General features: G+C 41.9%; 1 protein-coding gene across 3 annotated transcripts in view; it reads left to right on the top strand.

Annotated features, from left to right (window-relative positions):
* The window catches only part of AFG3L2 (AFG3 like matrix AAA peptidase subunit 2), a 43,665-nt gene extending 26,917 nt beyond the window's left edge, over positions 1-16,748 (top strand). The window contains exons 10-17 of one of the 3 annotated variants that reach the window (XM_073331635.1): positions 503-656; positions 1,893-2,000; positions 2,174-2,299; positions 3,428-3,538; positions 4,187-4,302; positions 12,267-12,467; positions 13,889-14,083; positions 15,675-16,748. In XM_073331635.1, the coding sequence (XP_073187736.1) occupies positions 503-656; positions 1,893-2,000; positions 2,174-2,299; positions 3,428-3,538; positions 4,187-4,302; positions 12,267-12,467; positions 13,889-14,083; positions 15,675-15,917 (1,254 nt within the window). In that variant the 3' untranslated portion in view covers positions 15,918-16,748. The remainder of the gene's footprint in view (positions 1-502; positions 657-1,892; positions 2,001-2,173; positions 2,300-3,427; positions 3,539-4,186; positions 4,303-12,266; positions 12,468-13,888; positions 14,084-15,674) is intronic. The other 2 variants (XM_073331636.1, XM_073331637.1) reach the window with 2 other exon arrangements.
* Positions 16,749-18,884: the final 2,136 nt, after the last annotated feature.

The raw sequence follows: 18,884 nt of genomic DNA, 5'->3' as shown, positions 1-18,884 counted from the left end.
GAGTTTGTAGGACTGAACTTTAGAAAAGTAGTCTTTATCCTACAGTGAGTTCTGTATGGGTTGGACAGTCGTCCAACTTGAAAACCAAACATATTTTGATTTGGAATCCATTGAGAGATTAATTGGGACCCCACAATGAAATTGTTAAAGTTACTGTTTCGGATAGAACAGCACTTTAATTATGCAAGTACAACAGTCAGCTGTTTTTCTTTTTATTTAAAAATGTAACTCTCTGGTTTGGTACGTTTTCCTAAAACAATCTCTACAACCTAAGCATGTATGAAAAGACAAGTTTGCTCTTGCATTACTGCCTTTGAGTCTTGCAGTATTGTGGTTTCATTGTAGACTTCCATTCCTTGCCATTTGGGCTAGAGGCTCTTGTTTTGAACATTTAACAGTGAGATTAGCTGGAATCTTAAAAGCCAATGATGTGATACTGATCTCGGGTCTGTTTGTGACTAGATGATTGAAAATAACTGAGGTATTGCCTTCTCTTTTTAAGGTCCGCGATTTATTTGCTCTGGCCCGTAAAAACGCCCCCTGCATTCTCTTCATTGACGAAATAGATGCAGTAGGAAGGAAGAGAGGACGGGGAAACTTTGGAGGGCAAAGTGAACAAGAAAACACACTCAACCAACTTCTAGTAGAAATGGATGGTAACTACTTAGTTTCTAATAGTGGGTTCTAAGAGTAAGACATGGCTGTATCTTGATTATTTTGTAATGGAATGAGATAATATTGTTCATGGACAAAATTATAAATTTTTTATAGATGTGGGTGCAGAAGAAAGAGAAAATGAAAAAATGCATTAGCTGTTTACATCTATAAATCTTAGCTAAGATCCTGGTTAATTATAAGTAAAATGAATATAATTACGTGCTTTTCCCCATTTATTTAAATTAAAGAAAGAGCACTCGGTTTGGCACACATTGAGGTCTTAACTTAAAAGTGTTCAGGAAACAGAAGAGCAGAGATTCTGCACTTGAGGTGTTTCCTTGGCAGATTTGTGTGGAAAAGTCTTTGCTCAAGACTAGTCCATCTCTAGCTAATGTTACTAAACCCACAATTTCATTAGCACTATATTCACTATCAAATATGTAGGATAAACTATATCTTAATACAGTGACTTGCCCAAACCCCTCCCCCCCCTTTTTTTTTTTTACAAGTTTGTGAAAATCCAGACATTTTCCACCATGTATCCTGATGAGTTTCTAAGTCATTAAGTGCAGTATCACTACCTTAGAGCTTGAGTGGATTACTGTATAGTGAAGTGGTTCTCAAACTTTAGCAACCTGAGAACCCCCACTTTGATTTAAATTTTTTTGCAGACCCTCAAGCCAGCTTCTGATTTTCCCCAGGGGGTGATCAACCCTTGCTCAGCCCCAGGCCCTGCCCCCATTCCAGCCCTTCTCCCAAGGCCACACCCTGTCCCCCCTCTTCCTGCCCCCGCTCCATCCCTGCGCTTCCTCTTCCCTGCCTCTTTCTGCCCCCTCCCCCAAGTGCGCCCTGTCCCTGCTCCTCCCCCTCCTTCCCAGCGCCTCCTGCACCCTGTGGAACAGCTGTTCCGTGGCATGCAGGAGGTGCTGGGAGGGAGGGGGAGGAGTTGATCAGTGGGGCCGGTGGCCCTGGTCATGATTTGCGGATCCCCTGGAGTACCCTCTTGGCCCCCCCAAGAGTCTGTGGAACCCAGTTTGAGAACCGCTGGTATAGTGGTTAGTTTTAAAAAGTGCTTCTTTCTAATGCACTGAGTCTTTTTGGCTCACAGAGATGCAGTAATTCTGTAAAGTGGACAGTCTAAACTACTTTCTGCTGCATCAGATCTTTTTTTATTTGTTAATCAATGGTATTAAATATTGTTTACCCACTTCATTGTTCTTTATTTTTTTGGACAGGATTTAACACTACCACAAATGTAGTCATTTTGGCAGGCACCAATAGACCAGATATCTTAGATCCTGCACTAATGAGGCCAGGGCGCTTTGATAGACAGATCTACATTGGTAAGATTATCTACATCTTAGCCTATATGAGTGTGTTCCTACAATCACTTGGGCACATAAGTATTCCCACAAATCATCAGAACTATTCCCATGCCTAAGTGTTTGCTTTTTTAATAGGAAGACATATGTTTATTATGTATTAAGTAAAAATCTTTCTTTTTAAACCCTTAAAGGACCTCCAGATATAAAGGGAAGAGCATCTATTTTCAAAGTTCACCTCAGGCCTCTGAAACTAGAAAGCATCATAGATAAAGATAACCTGGCAAGAAAACTTGCATCACTAACTCCCGGGTTTTCAGGTAAGTGAATTCTAAAGCTGTACTTGCTCTAAATATACTCATTATATCAGCTGTACCAGCTATTGGGACTGCAGATACTGTTTTCTTTCCTTCCCCAACCTCCTACATCTTTACTTTTCTGAATGGCTAATAATTTTTAGGTACAGTATGAAATTCTTCCTCTGTTCCATCATTGTGACAGATCCAAATGGCAGTTCCCTCCTCCCTTCACCAAAAGGCACCTCATTCTCACTACTACTGAAACTGATTTATTTTTATTTATTTTTTTAAATACATTACTTTTGATGTTCCTTTTCTGACTCTAAATGTTACTGGGGAAAAACCCATGTTTTTTATTTTGTAATGTGTTTTATAATGCATTTTTATTTTCTACCCCAGCAGAAAGCTGTTATAATCAAATGTTGTCATGACTTTTTCTCAGATAGTGAGACATGCTTCCCAATAATGGGTTATGGAAATTTTAATCTCTGTTCTCATCCAGCCCAGGTCTCTATTGACCAAAGGTTGTTGCCATCTACAGTGGTGGTCTATATAAAACTTTGTCTGTCTCTATGTTGCTGTATTTGTCTACAACACTGTACCACCACCATAGTTGTCCTCAGTTGGTGTCATTCTATGGAGTCTTTGTAGACATACCAATGATTCAATGGCTTGAAGCCAGAGCTGCTGTTTTGTTCTTACCAGAAATCATTCCAAAGCAAGGTTTGAGATGCACTGGGTCCATATGGGGGAAGCCTTCACTGTTGCTACCCTTTCTGTACCTGGTCTATGGCTAGATAGCAGACTTTAGGTTGTAGGACTTAACTAGTTGAGTACTTCACAAACAATACATTCCTTTTAATAATTGATTTAAAGAATTAGGCCCATTAATCTTACTGAATGTATTTATACAGCATAATATATTAAGTGGAGCTCTAGTTCTTTAACATTACTTAATTTGAGTCACTATTACAAACAGATTTTTCTGTAACAATTACAACCATTCTCTCAGGCTTTGTTGTGACATTTGTTTTATTGGGATGCTTCCGTCACTTAGCCAAGCACCAGACTGTTGTCATCCTGTTAGTGCTAAGAGAAATCAGTAATTGGAAATGACACTTGATGAGTATCCTCTGCCTTGGTTTTTAGGTGCTGACATAGCTAATGTTTGTAATGAAGCTGCTTTGATCGCTGCAAGACACCTTTCAGATGCCATAAACCAAAAGCACTTTGAGCAAGCGATTGAACGAGTAATAGGAGGTGAGAGAATAGAATGGATCATTGGTCAACAAGGGAAAAGTGTAGCAGAAGGTTTCTATTTAAATGCTGTAGTTTAGATCTATTTCAGATATTTTGAAAAATAAGTCTTTAGTTTTGCACTAACTGGTTAATGTTGTATCTTAAGATTTTAAAAATTGGCATCACATATTAAAATGTTCCTCTGCCTCACTAATTCTCCATTCCATTACAAATCTCATCAGGAAACTTCTTTTCTCATTTGCTTAAGCTGAGGGGAAGAACAGCTAACTCTTTATCACTTAAAAGCATTTTGAGATCCACTTAGTTTGAAAGATGCCATTCAAAATAAAGTGGTATTGTGTTTGATTTAAAGAGGGAAGTTTTAGTATAGTGCATATACTGAAGAAGTATTATGTCCAAATTAGGAAGCCTTTTTGATAAAAGTACAACATGCAAAATACTAATTTCTTTATCTTCAAGGTGAATACGGAATTTAAAGTCTTGCATCTCTTTTTCGGGTCTCTTGACTTAACAATATATTCCATACATGGTTGTTACAGGCATGTTATCAATACATAAGAGATGCCAATAGGAAATGGAATGTAAAGTGTTTTTGGTGGAAGAGGGTGTGTCTGAAACTTTTGGTAAGTTAATGTGTTCTTTGTAAAGGTTTGGAAAAGAAAACGCAGGTACTGCAACCCGAGGAGAAAAAGACAGTAGCGTATCATGAGGCAGGCCATGCAATAGCAGGATGGTTTCTGGAACATGCTGACCCACTCTTAAAGGTAAAATAGAAAAAGGAAAAAAAAAATCCCTTGCTTAGAAAAAGGGACACTAAATTAGAAGTATAAGGTTACTAATTCACTTTTTCTTATTCCTCGTTTTGGGAAGAAAATACAAAAACATGGTATTTGTTGCTGTCCTGTCAGGTATTAAAACATAGTTTCATGGAAGACCATGTGAGTTCTAAGATGCTACTTTCTTGGTTCTCCTTTGCAGCTAGCTTTTTCTTAACTATTTCTGATAAGTTTTTATGGGGTCGTCTATTAAGGGCCTTCTTGGAAAGTGAAAGGGACTCCTATCTGGCTCAAAATAAATATGTTCTGTTGAGTAGCTTGATGCCATATTACTATGCTACAGTACTAAGAATTGTCTTGTCTACTGGAATTTCCCAATGTCCTTTATGAATCCAGCATCCTCCTGGTTTTGTTTCAAAAGAATACAAAAGATTAGAAACTAGATAGTTTGTGAGATTTAGGGCCTGCCTTGGTTAGATCAGATTCAAATCTGGGTCAATTCAATAGTGACCAGAACTTGTAACCATATGATAGCTATTCAGCAGTTTATGAGAAATGAACTTATGAGTCTCAGTGAAGTTGTTCAAGTACAAAAACCACCACAACAGTTCACACTAATTGGCAACTTTGTTGGCAGTATTAGCAGAGAGGCCAAAGACAGTGTGGAATTCAGATTTAATTTCCAATCCAATGCCTAGAGAGGTTTCCTCTAGGTTTGAGGAACACTGAGAAGGGGTCAGACTGCCGGTTCTCAGCCTGGTGGAGGGGTTGTGACCAGGTATAATGGGGTTGCAACCACACTGTCCTCATATTACTAAATGAGAGGGGAGGGTCCGAGCTCTGCTTTGACAACCTGAGCGAAGGAGTTTCAGTATGTAAGAGGTTGAGAACCACTGAGCTAGGTACCTTATGAGTTCAGAATACAATTTAGGAATTGATAAAACATTTCTACATTATAATTGGTAATGAGCCCTTTTTGGATTTGCTGAAAAATTATCCTAAATCTTTATTACTTCTAGCATTCTCAGTAATGACTACATTATGCCCATCCATTCCTTCCATTCTGTTGATCATTCTCTCACCTCTTCTAACCTTCTTGTTAATGTAATCCAAAACCTGCCAGCTTTTTGTGTACAGACTAGATTGCATCCCAAGTATCAGTTTTAGATTTGATGAAAAGTGCTAGATTAACAGCACTGGAAATTAAATCTTTTCTCATAAAAAATATTGTACAATTATAAATAGGCCAATCTAGATAAGTGTTATGTTTCAAGATGGCTGCTACTAGAGTTCTGCTTTGAATAGACTACTGAAGCCACAGTCCAGGGTAGCTGAAGCTGCTGCATATGTGGGAAAAACATTTTAATGTGTACAGGCTGGAGTCTTAATTTGCAGGAGAAAAGGATTTGAAAAAATGACCTCTGGTAGGCAGTAATGCCCTTGGTATTGAGCTTTTAAAATATTATATGCCATTGTCATGGGATGATCTAGAGGGTAAAGATCACGGAGCTGAGGTCAGGAGGTGTGGCTTTGAGACCCTAAAATGAAAACCTCACCTCTGCAGTGCCTATCTGCTTTGATATTTTTACTGTTCGTTACTATGCCATTTCATCAGTATAATCTACCTAGCATATTTTTCTTTCTTTTGGATCAGAATTCAGGAGTTAAATATTTAAGCTTATATTAATTTTTAAAAGGTAAAATAGAGATATTTCACAGTTTGGGAATAAAGAACTAGATCTGTATCAGAACTCTAAATTTCTTTTAGGATTTCTAATGTCTCCAGTCCATAGTTTGGTTTACATAGAGCGATAGTGTAGGTTAAATTCAATTGAATAGGTATCCTCTGGGGGCATCCAGCTTTAAAAACATTGATCCAGGGTTTGTTCTAATTATCTGAGTTTAAACTCAGATGCACAAAGCTTGACAAGCAGATGGCTGAATACAATCTCCTGATTCCAGTTTTAACTATCTGGGTATCAAGTAATTGTGCTACTAGTTATTTTCTGTTTTTAAAATTATCCATTCGTCTCCAACTGCAGGCGTCCCAAACTCCTACAACTTATGCAGAAGGCTATTAAACATGGACACCCTCCTTGACAATAAATGGAAAAAGGATGTCAAGAGTTCTGTACACCCTGTCACAGGACACTTAATACTAAAAGGGCTTAAAGTTCCTTACTATCACCAAATCATATTTACTTGATTTAAGTATCTTTGAATCTTCTTTGTCTGAATAAAATATTAGGACACGTTGTAATAGCTGTATCCAGGTATAATAATAATATATTTTCCAGGTACTTCCCTTAGCTGTTGATATCGCTGGTTAGGATCATCCACATCCTAAGCCTATTTCATAGTTTGAAGGGTATGTCTAAAGTCCTATCCTGTCACAAATTCTAAGCTTACCATTAAATCTGAAGGGTGTGATGTTCTTAGAGTGCTTGCTCATGTCCATTCCATATTAGGGGTGTGTGCTCGCCACATGGACTGGTGCCGGAAGCTTTTCCCTTAGCAGTATCCATAGGGGACCGGCTCTGGTGCCCACACAGCACGGTATAAGGGGCGCTGCCGGCTCCCTACACCCTCAGTTCCTTCTTGTCACCAGTGACGGTGCTGGAACATCTGCTGCTTCAGCTAGCGTTGTTTCATTCTCTGTTCTTGCGAACTTTGAAAATCTGTAATATAGTTGTATATAGTTAGTAGTTTCTTAGGGTATGTCTTCATTACCCACCGGATTGGCAGGCAGCGATAGATCCAGCGGGGATCGATTTATTGCGTCTAGTCTAGACGCGATAAATTGACCCCCTGAGCCCTCTCCTGTTGACTTCTGTACTCCAGCACCACGAGAGGCGCAGGCAGAGTCGAAGCGGGAGCAGCAGCAGTCGACTCATCGCTGTGAAGACACCACGATAAGTTGATCTAAGTACGTCGACTTCAGCTATGTTATTCACGTAGCTGAAGTTGCGTAACTTAGATTGATTCCCCTCCCATCCAGTGTAGACCAGGGCTTAGTTACTTTTAGTAGTAGTTCTCAACTCTTTTAGTTCCAAACGGGACTCAGCCGGGAAATGGGGCATGCCCCGGTCCCCAGGCTTTAAGCCCTGCGATTGTTGCAAACAGCCTATGCCCATCAGTGATCCATGTACCAGTTGCCTGAGGTGCTTAGGCGAAGGGCACATAAGTGACAAGTGCCATATCTGCAAGTCCCTTAAGCCTAGGACAAAGAAGGAGCACGATATCCATCTGAAAGTGCTCCTAATGGAGTCGGCACTCGCTCTGGCACTGGAACAGCGGTCCGACTCCACACCAAGCACCGCAGCTTCCGTGTGCATTGCTCTGCCGGCACTATCCATGAGACGGCACAGGTCCTCCTCCACAGCTGCGGTCAAGAAGCCAAAAAAAAAACTGAGGAGGAGATCTCCTACCTCCTTTAAGGGAAAGGAGAGGGTTGGGCGTGAGCCACAACCCATGCCGGGCAGCTCAACACCCCCGTTGGGAACTCAGTCCCCAGCTCAGGTAAAGCAGTGCAGCCCATCCCATACTTTACTTGCGACTCCGGATAGCGGTGCAGGCCCCAGCCAGTTTCTGGTGCCGTTGACACCCAAAGCCCTTCAAGCAGCTCAGGAAAGCCGGACATTCCTGGTGCCACCCACACCGGCTGCAGCGGTACCCCGGTCTCGGGGAAAACCCGCATTGGGACCTATGCGTGTGTCCCTGCCTCAGCGGCTCTGTTGCCTATCAAGGGGACATCCCACCATTGCTCGCCCACCCAAAGCCGTCATGCCTCAGAACTAGGGAGGCAGGCTCGGTGGAGGGTGACCTACCAGACTGTTCCCTGGATCCATCTTTCCCAATATTCTCCAACCATCTTTCCCTTTTCCTCTCTGCTTGGACTGCTATAACTTCAGACTGCTCGGTCCTCAGCACTGTGGAAAAGGGTTATACCCACCAGTTCCTTTCTACCACCCCTTCCCACCCATCTTCCCTGTCCCTCTTCAGGGACCCCTCTCACGAGAGTCTCCTAGCACAGGGGGTAAAGGGGTTGCTACAGCTGGGTGTGGTGGAAGAAGTTCCTCTCGAGTACAGGAACAAGGGGTTCTATTCCCAGTACTTTTTAAACCCAAAGGCCAAGGGTGGTCTACAGCCCATCTTGGACCTGCGAGACTTCAACAAGTACCTAAGGAAGCTGAAGTTCCACATGGTCTCTCTGGCTTCTATTATCCGCTTCCTGTATCCGGGAGACTGGTGTGCTGCCCTTGACTTGAAGGATGCTTGTTTCCATGTAGCAATCTCTCAAGAACACAGACACTTCCTCCAGTTTACGATGGGCCCCACCACTACCAATTTGCAGTCCTCCTGTTTGGCCTGGTGACAGCACCGAGGGTGTTTACCAAGTGCATATCTGTGGTAGTGGCTTACCTCAGTCGCCGGGGTATCTAGATCTACCCGTACCTCGACAACTGGCTCATCAAGGGCAGCTCCAGGTCTCCAGTCCAAAGGGATGTTGTGGTACTTCAAGCCAAATGCCGCTCTCTGGGCCTACTGGTAAATGACAAAAAGTCAACGTTAGTGCCAATGCAGAGGATAGAGTTAATTGGAGTGGTCCTCGACTCGACTTGCGCCAGAGCGTTCCTGCTGCAGAAAAGGTTCCAGACGTTGACGAACTTCATCACGGAATCTCCACATTCCCACTGACTACAGCAGTCTGTGCCTGCTGGGCCACAAGGCAGCATACACTTAAGTGGTCCACCATGCCAGGCTCCGGATGCAGCTTGCAACAATGGCTGGGGACAGTCTATTCCCAGTCCCGAGACCCCCTGGAGAAGATCATTACCATTCCCCAGGTGATACTTACCTCGCTGCGATGGTGGACCGACAGTCCTGGAGGGGCTTCCATTCGACAATCCCTCCTCACTCCATCGAGTTGATGTCGGACGCCTCAGACCTTGGCTGGGGTGCACATCTCAGTGTCCTCCAGATTCAGGTTGTGGTCCCCGCAGGAGGCACAATTGCACATAAATGTCAAAGAGCTCCAAGCAGTCCGGCTGGCATGTAGTCTTCCTGCCCCACCTGTTGGGCAAGGTGATACAAGTCCTGACAGGCAACACAGCCTCAATGTTCTACGTCAATAGGCAAGGGGGAGCGCAATCGTCAGCTCTGTCAGGAGGCACTCTGTCTCTGGGTCTTCTGCATCAGCCACAAAATCCACCTGGAAGCTTGTCACCTTCCAGCGTCAGGAATATGCTGGCAGACCAGCTCAGCAGGCGCTTTTCCTCTTGCCACTAGTGGTCACTCCATCCAGAGGTAACCTGCATGATCTTCCAAAGATGAGGAACTCCCCAAGTGAACTTGTTCGCTACCAGATCAGGAAATGTCACCGGTTTTGTTCTCGGCAAGGTCTAAGCAAGGGCTCCCTCTCCGATGCCTTCCTCCTATCGTGGTCAGAGAGCCTGATGTACGTGTTCCCTCCGATTCTGCTCATCGACAGGACCCTGGCAAAGATTGAGACGTGGTGCAGGTTATCGTGATTGGCGTGGCCTTGCCAGCACTGGTTTGGCATGCTCATGAACCGGACTGCAGCCCCTCTAGGAGTCCTGCCCAACGGACCAAACTTGCTGTCACAGGACCATGGTTGGCTATTACACCCCAACCTCGGGTCCCTCCACCTTGGCGTGGATGCTGCGTGGCTGAACCCAGAGGAGCGGACCTGTTTGGAAGGGGTCCAACAGGTCCTCCTGGAAAGTAGGAAGCCCTCAACTAGGCTGACTTACCTGGCCAAGCGGATGAGGTTTTCCCGCTGGGCATCCGAACGGGGCACCTCTCCCTCATGTTCCTATATACAGGCTGTCCTAGACTACCTGCTCCATTTGAGAAACTAGGGCCTGCCACACTCTTCCATTAGAGTGCATCTTGCGGCCATCTCTGCTTTTCACCCACCGATCCAAGGACAGTGTTTTCCCATAACATGATGGTCAGATTCCTGAGAGGGCTTGAGAGACTCTTCCTGCAGGTACAGGCTCCCATTCCACAGTAGGATCTTAACTTGGTCCTCTCTAGGCTCACTGTCCTGCCCTTTGAGCCTCTGGGTTCCTGCTCCTTTTCCCACCTGTCAGTGACCTTCCATGATGTTAGTCTTGACCTCAGAGCCTCCATACACGGTCTTCTACAAAGATAAGGTTCATTTGCGGCCCCACCCTTCCTTCCTGCTGAAGGTGGTCTCCACCTTTCATATGAACCAGGACATCTTCCTTCAGGTGTTCTGTCCCAAACTGCACAAGACCAGTGAGGAGTGGATATCCAGGGCGTGAAGACGTCTGAGGGCCTTGACATTTTACTTAAAGCGTACCAAGCCTTTCCGTAAATCAACCCAACTCTTCATTGCTACAGCAGACAGGATGAAGGGCCTTCTGGTGTCCTTGTAGAGGATTTCCAATTGGATCACCTCATGCATAAGGACCTGTTACGACCTGGCGGGGGTTCTGCTGCCAACAATTATCAGACCCCACCCAGTGAGAGCACAGACATCTTTGGTGGCCTTCCTGGCGCACATCCCTATCCAGGACATCTGTAGAGCCGCAACATAGTCTTCTGTCCACGCATTTACTGCTAATTATGCCATCGCTCAGCAGGCCAGGGAAGACTTGGTTTTGCTCAATATCTTCATTAACGTTGTGGAGGATGGCGTGGATTGCACCCTTAGCAAGTTAAACAAATTAGAGGATTGGGCCAAAAGAAATGTGATGAAGTTCAACAAGGACAAGTGAAGAGTCCTTCACTTAGGATGGAAGAATTCCATGCACTGCTGCAGACTAAGGACCGAGTAGCTAGGCAGCAGTTCTGCAGAAAAGGACCTAGGGGTTACAGTGGACGAGAAGTTGGATATGAGTCAGTCTTCTTGGCAACAACGGCACACTGTTAACGGCATTTTGGGCTGTATAAGTAGGAGCATTGCCAGCAGATCGAGGGACGTGATCATTCCCCTCTGTTTAGCATTGGTGAGGCCTCATCTGGAGTGCTGTGTCTAGTTTTGGACACTTCAAGAGGGATGTGGAAAAATTGGAAAGAGTCCAGCGGAGGGCAACAAAAATGATTAGGGGGCTGGAGCACATAACTTATGAGGAGAGGGTGAGGGAACTGGGATTATTTAGTCTGCAGAAGAGAAGATTGAGGGGGGATTTGATAGCTGCTTTCAACTACCTGAAAGGGGGTACAAAAAGGATGGATCTAGACTGTTCTCTGTCTAGATGACAGAACGAGGAGTAATGGTCTCAAGTTGCAGTAGGGGAGGTTTAGGTTGGATATTGGGAAAAACTTTTTCACTAGGAGGGTGGTGAAGCACTAGAATGCGTTGCCTAGGGAGGTGGTAGAATCTCTTTTCTTAGAGGTTTTTAAGGACAGGCTTGACAAAGCCCTGGCTGGGATGCTTTAGTTGGGGATTGGCCCTGCTTTGAGCAGGGGGTTGGACTAGATGACCTCCTGAGGTCCCTTCCAACCCTGATATTCTATGCTTCTGTGATGCTGAATTCGGCAGAGATGTGTTGCAATCTACACATCCGTGAACTCCTGCCCGCCTCCAATGGTACTGCTTTGGAGTCACCTAATATGGAATGGACATGAGCAAGCACTCGAAGAGGAAAAGACAGTTACCTGTTCTACAAGCTGTGTTGCTTGTGTCCATTCCACAGCCCGCCCTCCTTCCCCACTGTTGGAGTTTCCAGAAAGAAGGAACTGAGGGTGGGGAGAGCTGGTGGCACCCCTTTTCCAGTGCCGTGGGGGTGCCACTCCAGAGGACGCCAGAGCCGGTCCCCTACCGATACTGCAAAGGGAAAAACTTATGGCACCGGTGCATGTGGTGAACACACACAACTAATATGGAATGGACGCGAGCAACGCGTCTTGAACACCATTTACGGAAAAGGTAACTAGCTTTCTTTTTTTCTTGAACCAAGGTATCTATTATCCCACGTGGCAAAGGATTGGGTTATGCCCAGTATTTACCCAGAGAACAATACCTTTACACCAAAGAGCAGTTACTTGACAGAATGTGCATGACACTGGGAGGACGTGTGTCAGAACAAATCTTCTTTGGAAGAATTACAACAGGAGCCCAAGATGACTTGAAGAAGGTGACTCAGAGTGCATATGCTCAGGTTTGTACTTCAAGTAGGAAATTTTATTGTCTGTTTCCCACTAAACTGTTTTTAATACAAAATAACTTTGAAGAAGAGCACACTTTGGCTGGCTGGCTGGCTAGGTTTTTGAGTTGCAGAATTTAGACCATATTTTATTGAGCAAGGTTATATTGTCATGCAGTATGCATTTGTTGCATGATATTGGCACTTTGTCTTAGCAATAATCCATGGCTGGGTTGTGATCATTGCATCATACACATGGTTTAATGGCATAGAGATCAAATCAAAGCTGATTGCTCTGCAGGAATGTGTGTGTGTGTGACATGGCTAAACTCAAATGTGTGAAGAAATTTTGCACTTAGAAAATGGCTTTAATATTTTAGTTTACAAGTTTGGTTTTGTGGACACATTCTTGTAATTATATAGCTTAGAGTCCAGATTGCTCAACTAGATTGAATCCATGGGTATGTAGTTAATAGCTGGAAACCGTATGTTTAATGCACCACATGCTGTAAATCTAAGGATGAAAAGAAGGCTATATTCCAGTGTTTAACATAAACAAGACTTCTCAATGGTGATTTGTGGTGTTATTAATGTAAAGATGCAACTGAGTGAGGTCATTAGCAATGTTCCCTCTAATTTTTTCCATCCATGTGCGGAATAAATTTTGTTATATGCACGGAGGTCTGTGCGGAAGTTAGTTAATCAGTATATGGGGTCAAGAAGATATTTCCTACTATTCCAGGGTACATTTACAGGATGGTGATACTTTTACCTTCTGAGTGTCTTGAACTGAATTTCAAATGTACTCTTGACTCAACACACTAACTGTCATTATGTTCTGTTTAAAATTTTTAAATACTTTGTGGAAAACTTTTGAAAAGAACAGAATTACCATACTTTGAGACATGGGTGAGGTAATAACTTTTATCGGACCAACTTCTGTTGATGAGAGAAACAACCTTTCGAGCTACACAGACCTGAAGAATAGTTGTGGGTAGCTCGAAAGGTTGTTTCTGTCAGCATCAGAAGTTGGTCCAATAAAAGATATCACCTCACTCACCTTGTCCCTCTAATATCTGGGGACCGACATGGCTACAACACTGCATACAATGATACATATGTAACTCAGAAACATTCAAGCATCGTGAGTATTTATATGGCATTATGCATCTTGGCTGTTTACAGATCTTTTTGAAATATGTCAAAGATAAATAGCTATGAATCTCCTATTTGAAGGAATCTGTTAGTGATTTACAAAAGAGGGAATTAACACTAGTGTTATGTGTTTTGTAGAAAAACTATTTTCTCATTCTCATAAATATATATTTTAATTCATCTTATAAATAGGTTACTTTTGCTTGATGCTCTATTTTCCAATATTACACTAATAAATTCAAAATCTAAGTCTTCCACTTACTGCACTGTTCATCTTTCAGATTGTTCAGTTTGGCATGAATGAAAAAGTAGGGCAGATTTCCTTTGATCTCCCTCGTCAAGGGGACATGGTATTGGAGAAACCTTACAGCGAGGCAACTGCAAGACTGATTGATGAAGAAGTACGAAATCTTATTAACAGTGCATATGAAAGGACAGTAACTCTCTTGATGGAGAAGAAGGCAGATGTGGAGAAGGTAGGCTTTATAATAAAATCTCTTATCACCAATGTCAAGTTTACTAGCTAAAATGGTCAGAATGAGCTGAATACATAGATTAATATGCATAAATATTCACATAACAATGTTGAGTATTGGACCAATACATTCTTCAACAATATAAAGCATTTAAATGTCTTGTAATAAGTTGAGTACTTGCCAATATGCCACAAGATTTATAAGAAGTATATTGTGAACTATTATTCCAGTATCTTCATAGCTGTACTTAGGATTGTTCTGTTAGCAAGTTTTCTTGCAAAGTCAAAGACAGAATTACTCTTCTGCAAATCCTACAGCTGGTGAAGGGAGGAAACAATAAAACTGTCAAATTAAACATCAAGGTTCTGGAGACACTAGGTATCTGGAAGAGTATGGTGTAAAACTTCACTTTAATCTTATGGGAGATGAATGTGTTAAATTCTTTCCTCTTTTTCTCCTCCCTCTGAAATGTTTTTACATTTTAGATAACAGGACCCTCTGCTTACAGATTGGTAATAGTGCATCTTGGGGATCCCACTTCAGTTCAGGTTCCCCTCCTCCATAAGCTTTACCTCTGATCCAAAGAGACTGATCTTTCAAGGACAATACCGTTTTCTTGGATGTGCATTATCTGACAGACTTATCTGCAAGAAGACAACAACTTGTATGGGTTTCTGTCAGAGTGGTAAAGCTGACTACCACCCTAAGAAAGACAGAATGTGCAGTAGTGCCTCATCATCAAAAGGGACAGTTATAAAGTTTGGCAAAACTTTATCTGAAGTGTAATGGCCAATGAGAATACAGGAGCCAAGTGTCTGTCAATCACACTTCTCTATTTCCTGTTTATTAAACCATTGTAAGCTTTCTTGTTTTCCTTGTTAACATTTAATCCCTCTTCTCAGTCTCTCCCTCCCTATTTCATAATGTTTCATCTTTCTATGATGAAATATTCTTTTAAGTACAGTCCAAAGAAATGTAGTATTCTTCTGCTGTTGTCCTTGTCATAGCTTACGCTTCCGTTACTTAAGCATTGAATGCTATACAAGACATCACTTGCCCAAGAAGCCTGCAACCTACAGTCTTATACTACTCTTCTCTTGATACTGTACATGCTATATTCTGCAGAGTGAAACTTAGCCAGTAATAGCTTTGTTTTGTAGCTTGGACAATACTCTGAACATAACAGTCAACCTTAGACCCATTGTACCTTGTAATAGTCTGGGGGGCAAAGATACAGGAGCAACTAAGAAACTGGCCTTCTATCCATTATTAAATCCCTGTAACATTCTCCAGAGCCCTCGAGCAGCAGCAGCATTATGCTGAATCAGCCATCCGTGAGCAACAGTGGTATTCAAGGCACTGCACCTGATAATCAGAGTTTTAAAAGTGCAAAACTCTCAACTACTTTTACGCACATTGAAGCTCTTGCAGCATGAAGTGAACCTTGTTGAGAATCCCAACTCTCCTCCTAAAATGTACCAGCATAGAATTTTGAAGCACAGACTGCCTCTCTAAGTGCTCTCCCTCTTTCACGTGAGAAAGAAATACATCTTGTACCTGTTTGTGTAATGTCATTTGTTGCTATTTTCAGGTTGCTTTACGACTGTTGGAGAAGGAGGTACTAGATAAAAGTGATATGGTTGAACTACTTGGCCCAAGACCATTTGCAGAAAAATCTACTTACGAAGAATTTGTTGAAGGCACAGGCAGTCTAGATGAAGATACTTCACTCCCAGAAGGCCTTAAAGATTGGAACAAAGATCGTGAAAAAGAGGAGGAGGAGACCACAGATGAACAGATTGCCAAGCAGATAACAGGAGGGATGCCATTTTAGTTTTGAAGTATGCTGTGGTATAAAATTGCACAATATTTTTATTTGCATTGTGAAACGACTGGAAAACACTTCAATAGTTTGATTTAAGAACCATCTGCATATTCAAACAAATCTTTAGTGATGGTAAACAGAAGAGCAAGGGTTGACACAGGGATAAGAATACTCAGATCCGTCTTAAGCTGTCATTACTTTATAGGTAAAAGATGATCGCTTCTGAGCTGTCAGCTAAGGGAGATGTCAATTAGAGATTGGCCTGCACTGGAACTCGAGAACTGAACCCCCCTCAAACTTCGGAATGGTTTGGATCCAAGTCCAAATTCTGTGGCAAGGTCCATTTCTAAATTTATTTAAGGTGATGCAAATTAAGGTTCCATAATATTGATCTAGAAAGTCTGTATATGTGGCATCTACCCAAATGTGAATCATTTTAACATCTATATGTGTGGGGAAACATATTTTTATATGCTTAGCCAAGGGTCTAATCAGCTTACGAAAACACTCGACGTTTCTGCAATGCATCCGCTTTTTTTCACCCTCTTGCTATTTAATTTTAGTCTCCCCCCCTCGCCCCCCCCCCAACCAATTTGTTCACAGGGAACGGCCATGTACATTTACCATGAAATTGGAGACCCATTGAATAGCTTTACAGTTATGGTCATGGTTCAGTGTCTTAAAGTGTAAAACTAAATTAAACTTCTGCAGTTTTAATATAATGTGGGTTTTTTTTCTACAGGGAGCTGTAAGATATTGAATATGTGAATGCACTTTGTTCATTGTGTAAATAAGATTTCTTTGAAAGTCATTAAAATCAGAACATTGTACTTTTCTGAATACACTGTCTTGCCATTTATTTTAGGTTGTTTTCTTATGAAAAATTTTTGGCCCAACTCAGGTCTTTATTTGAGCAAACTCCTACTGACATGAGTATAAGCTTTTCCTGAGTTTTATACACCAGGATTATTCCTTGTAAATGTAAAAAGTCTAGTAACCGTCTACTTCTGTCTTTGTGCAAGCACTTGAAAGTTTGTAGAGGGCTGGTGTAGATGGAATAGTTAATATATCATATCTGAACGCTGGTGTCCAATCTACTTACAATCTACAATCTCCAATCTACCTGAGTTTGTTGTTTTTCTAACCTCAATTAGGCAATAGTTCTCTGCACAGATTCTGCACACAGTTTAACACAGTACACGTAGTCCGTTCTCTAGATTACGGGTTGCATCAGTTAAGGAATTCTTATTTTTGGAAAAGTTCATTGTCAGGCTCCATCATTGAAAAGAGAAATGATTCCATCTAGATTATCTTCTGTCTCTTTAGGAGGAGGAAGACGAGGAAAATTGAACCACTGGTCTCCTTTGTGATGGTCAAGTGATCCATTAATATTTTCTTTTCTTGTGACTGAAACTTCATGTTTTAGTGAATGACCATTTAATTGGTTCCAGCAATACATTCTGATGAAAAGGTAGTATGGCAATAGAAAAGAAAACCAGTAATAGTCTCTGAGAAGAAGTCTAGGTTGGTAATGAGTGGCTTGCATACAAGAGTGTAGATCCTTAGAGAGCTGTAGGTAAAAGAGCTATCTCCTGTAACTTTTCTGCCCCTCCCCTCATAATATGAAGTCTTTTTTAAATTGGCATTTACAAACTGGGCCAGGCTGACCATGATAAAATATTGTTCTCTGACTGTTTGGACTTCTGCTAATTGGCAATGCTTTATACATTTGTTGACAACCTCATGAATGCTGAAGACTCAAAAGTTTATAAATAACTATGATCTCGTCTCTTGACTGTATTCTGGAGAGTTCTCCACATTTGGGGAAAAGCTAATTGGCAGATGGGATATGGGAAGAGCCTGTACTGTATTGTATGTGGCTAAGAAAAGGATTCAGTATCTATTGCTATCAATCAGTGCTGGTTATAAGAACTAAATTCCCTTAAAAATAAAATTTATATCTGCAGGGAGAAGCAGCTCTCTCTCTTGTGTCATCAGCAACCAAATTATATGGACTAAAAAGAAAATGTCCCTCTCCCTTCTAAATGCGGAACATACAATGAGATGTGTTTTAAATTATATCAAACTCAAGATTAGTACTAAAAATTGAGCTTTTTCTTCAGAGTTAAATAATATGCCATAGAACTGATCTCCAAATGAGAGGTATTTAAACTATTTTGCTGACACTGTAAGCAGCAGATCTGAGGGTCTGTTCTACAGCCTGTACACAGGTACACCTAACTAACTCAGTGGGAGTTGTTCTTGGGCAAGATAAAATTGGGTGTCAAAAGAGGATTAGAAGATGGTGTCCCGTGTTGAGCAACCACTTCAGAAAAGTAATGGCATTTCCCAGGATAACCTTCAGTGAAGGAAATTAGAGGGGAGGAAATACAATGGGGAAGGTGGTGGAGAAAGACATGCATGCTGGAAACAAGGGAGGTTGTGAGAATATTGCTTTTTAGGAAACATTTATTTCTATGTCTAACTGTTGTGTGGGGTTAAATACTTCAGTAATTGCCTCGAAAAAAATATATACATTTTTATTGTAGCATGCAAAATAAACCATGTGTTGGTGGGGGAACACTTCAAATAAACTAAATAATAAAGGGAAAATTGGTGTACCCCATTTCAGGATGAATAGAGTCTTACAGTGACAAAGTTGTTAGATTGACTTAGAGTAAGACACAGTGTGGGAGGAATGAGAGAGAGAGAGAGGAGGATTTACTTTTTGTCTTTGGGCATCCTCTATTGCAATTTTTTCCATATACAGTAACTCCTCACTTAGTTGTCCCGGTTAATGTTTTGTTGTTACATTGCTGATCAATTAGAGAACATGCTCGTTTAAAGTTGTGAAGTTCTCCCTTATAACAGTGTTTGGCAGCTGCCTGCTTTGTCCACTGTTTGTAGGAAGAGCAGCTCATTTGAGCTAGCCAAGCTTCACAATCATCATTGCTGTGTACAGTATTAAATTGTTTA

The sequence above is a fragment of the Lepidochelys kempii genome, chromosome 2, assembly GCF_965140265.1.
Source record: "Lepidochelys kempii isolate rLepKem1 chromosome 2, rLepKem1.hap2, whole genome shotgun sequence".
Taxonomy (NCBI): Eukaryota; Metazoa; Chordata; order Testudines; family Cheloniidae; genus Lepidochelys; species Lepidochelys kempii.
The sequence above is the reverse complement of the archived record's forward strand: the minus strand, read 5'-3'. Positions and strand labels throughout refer to the sequence as shown.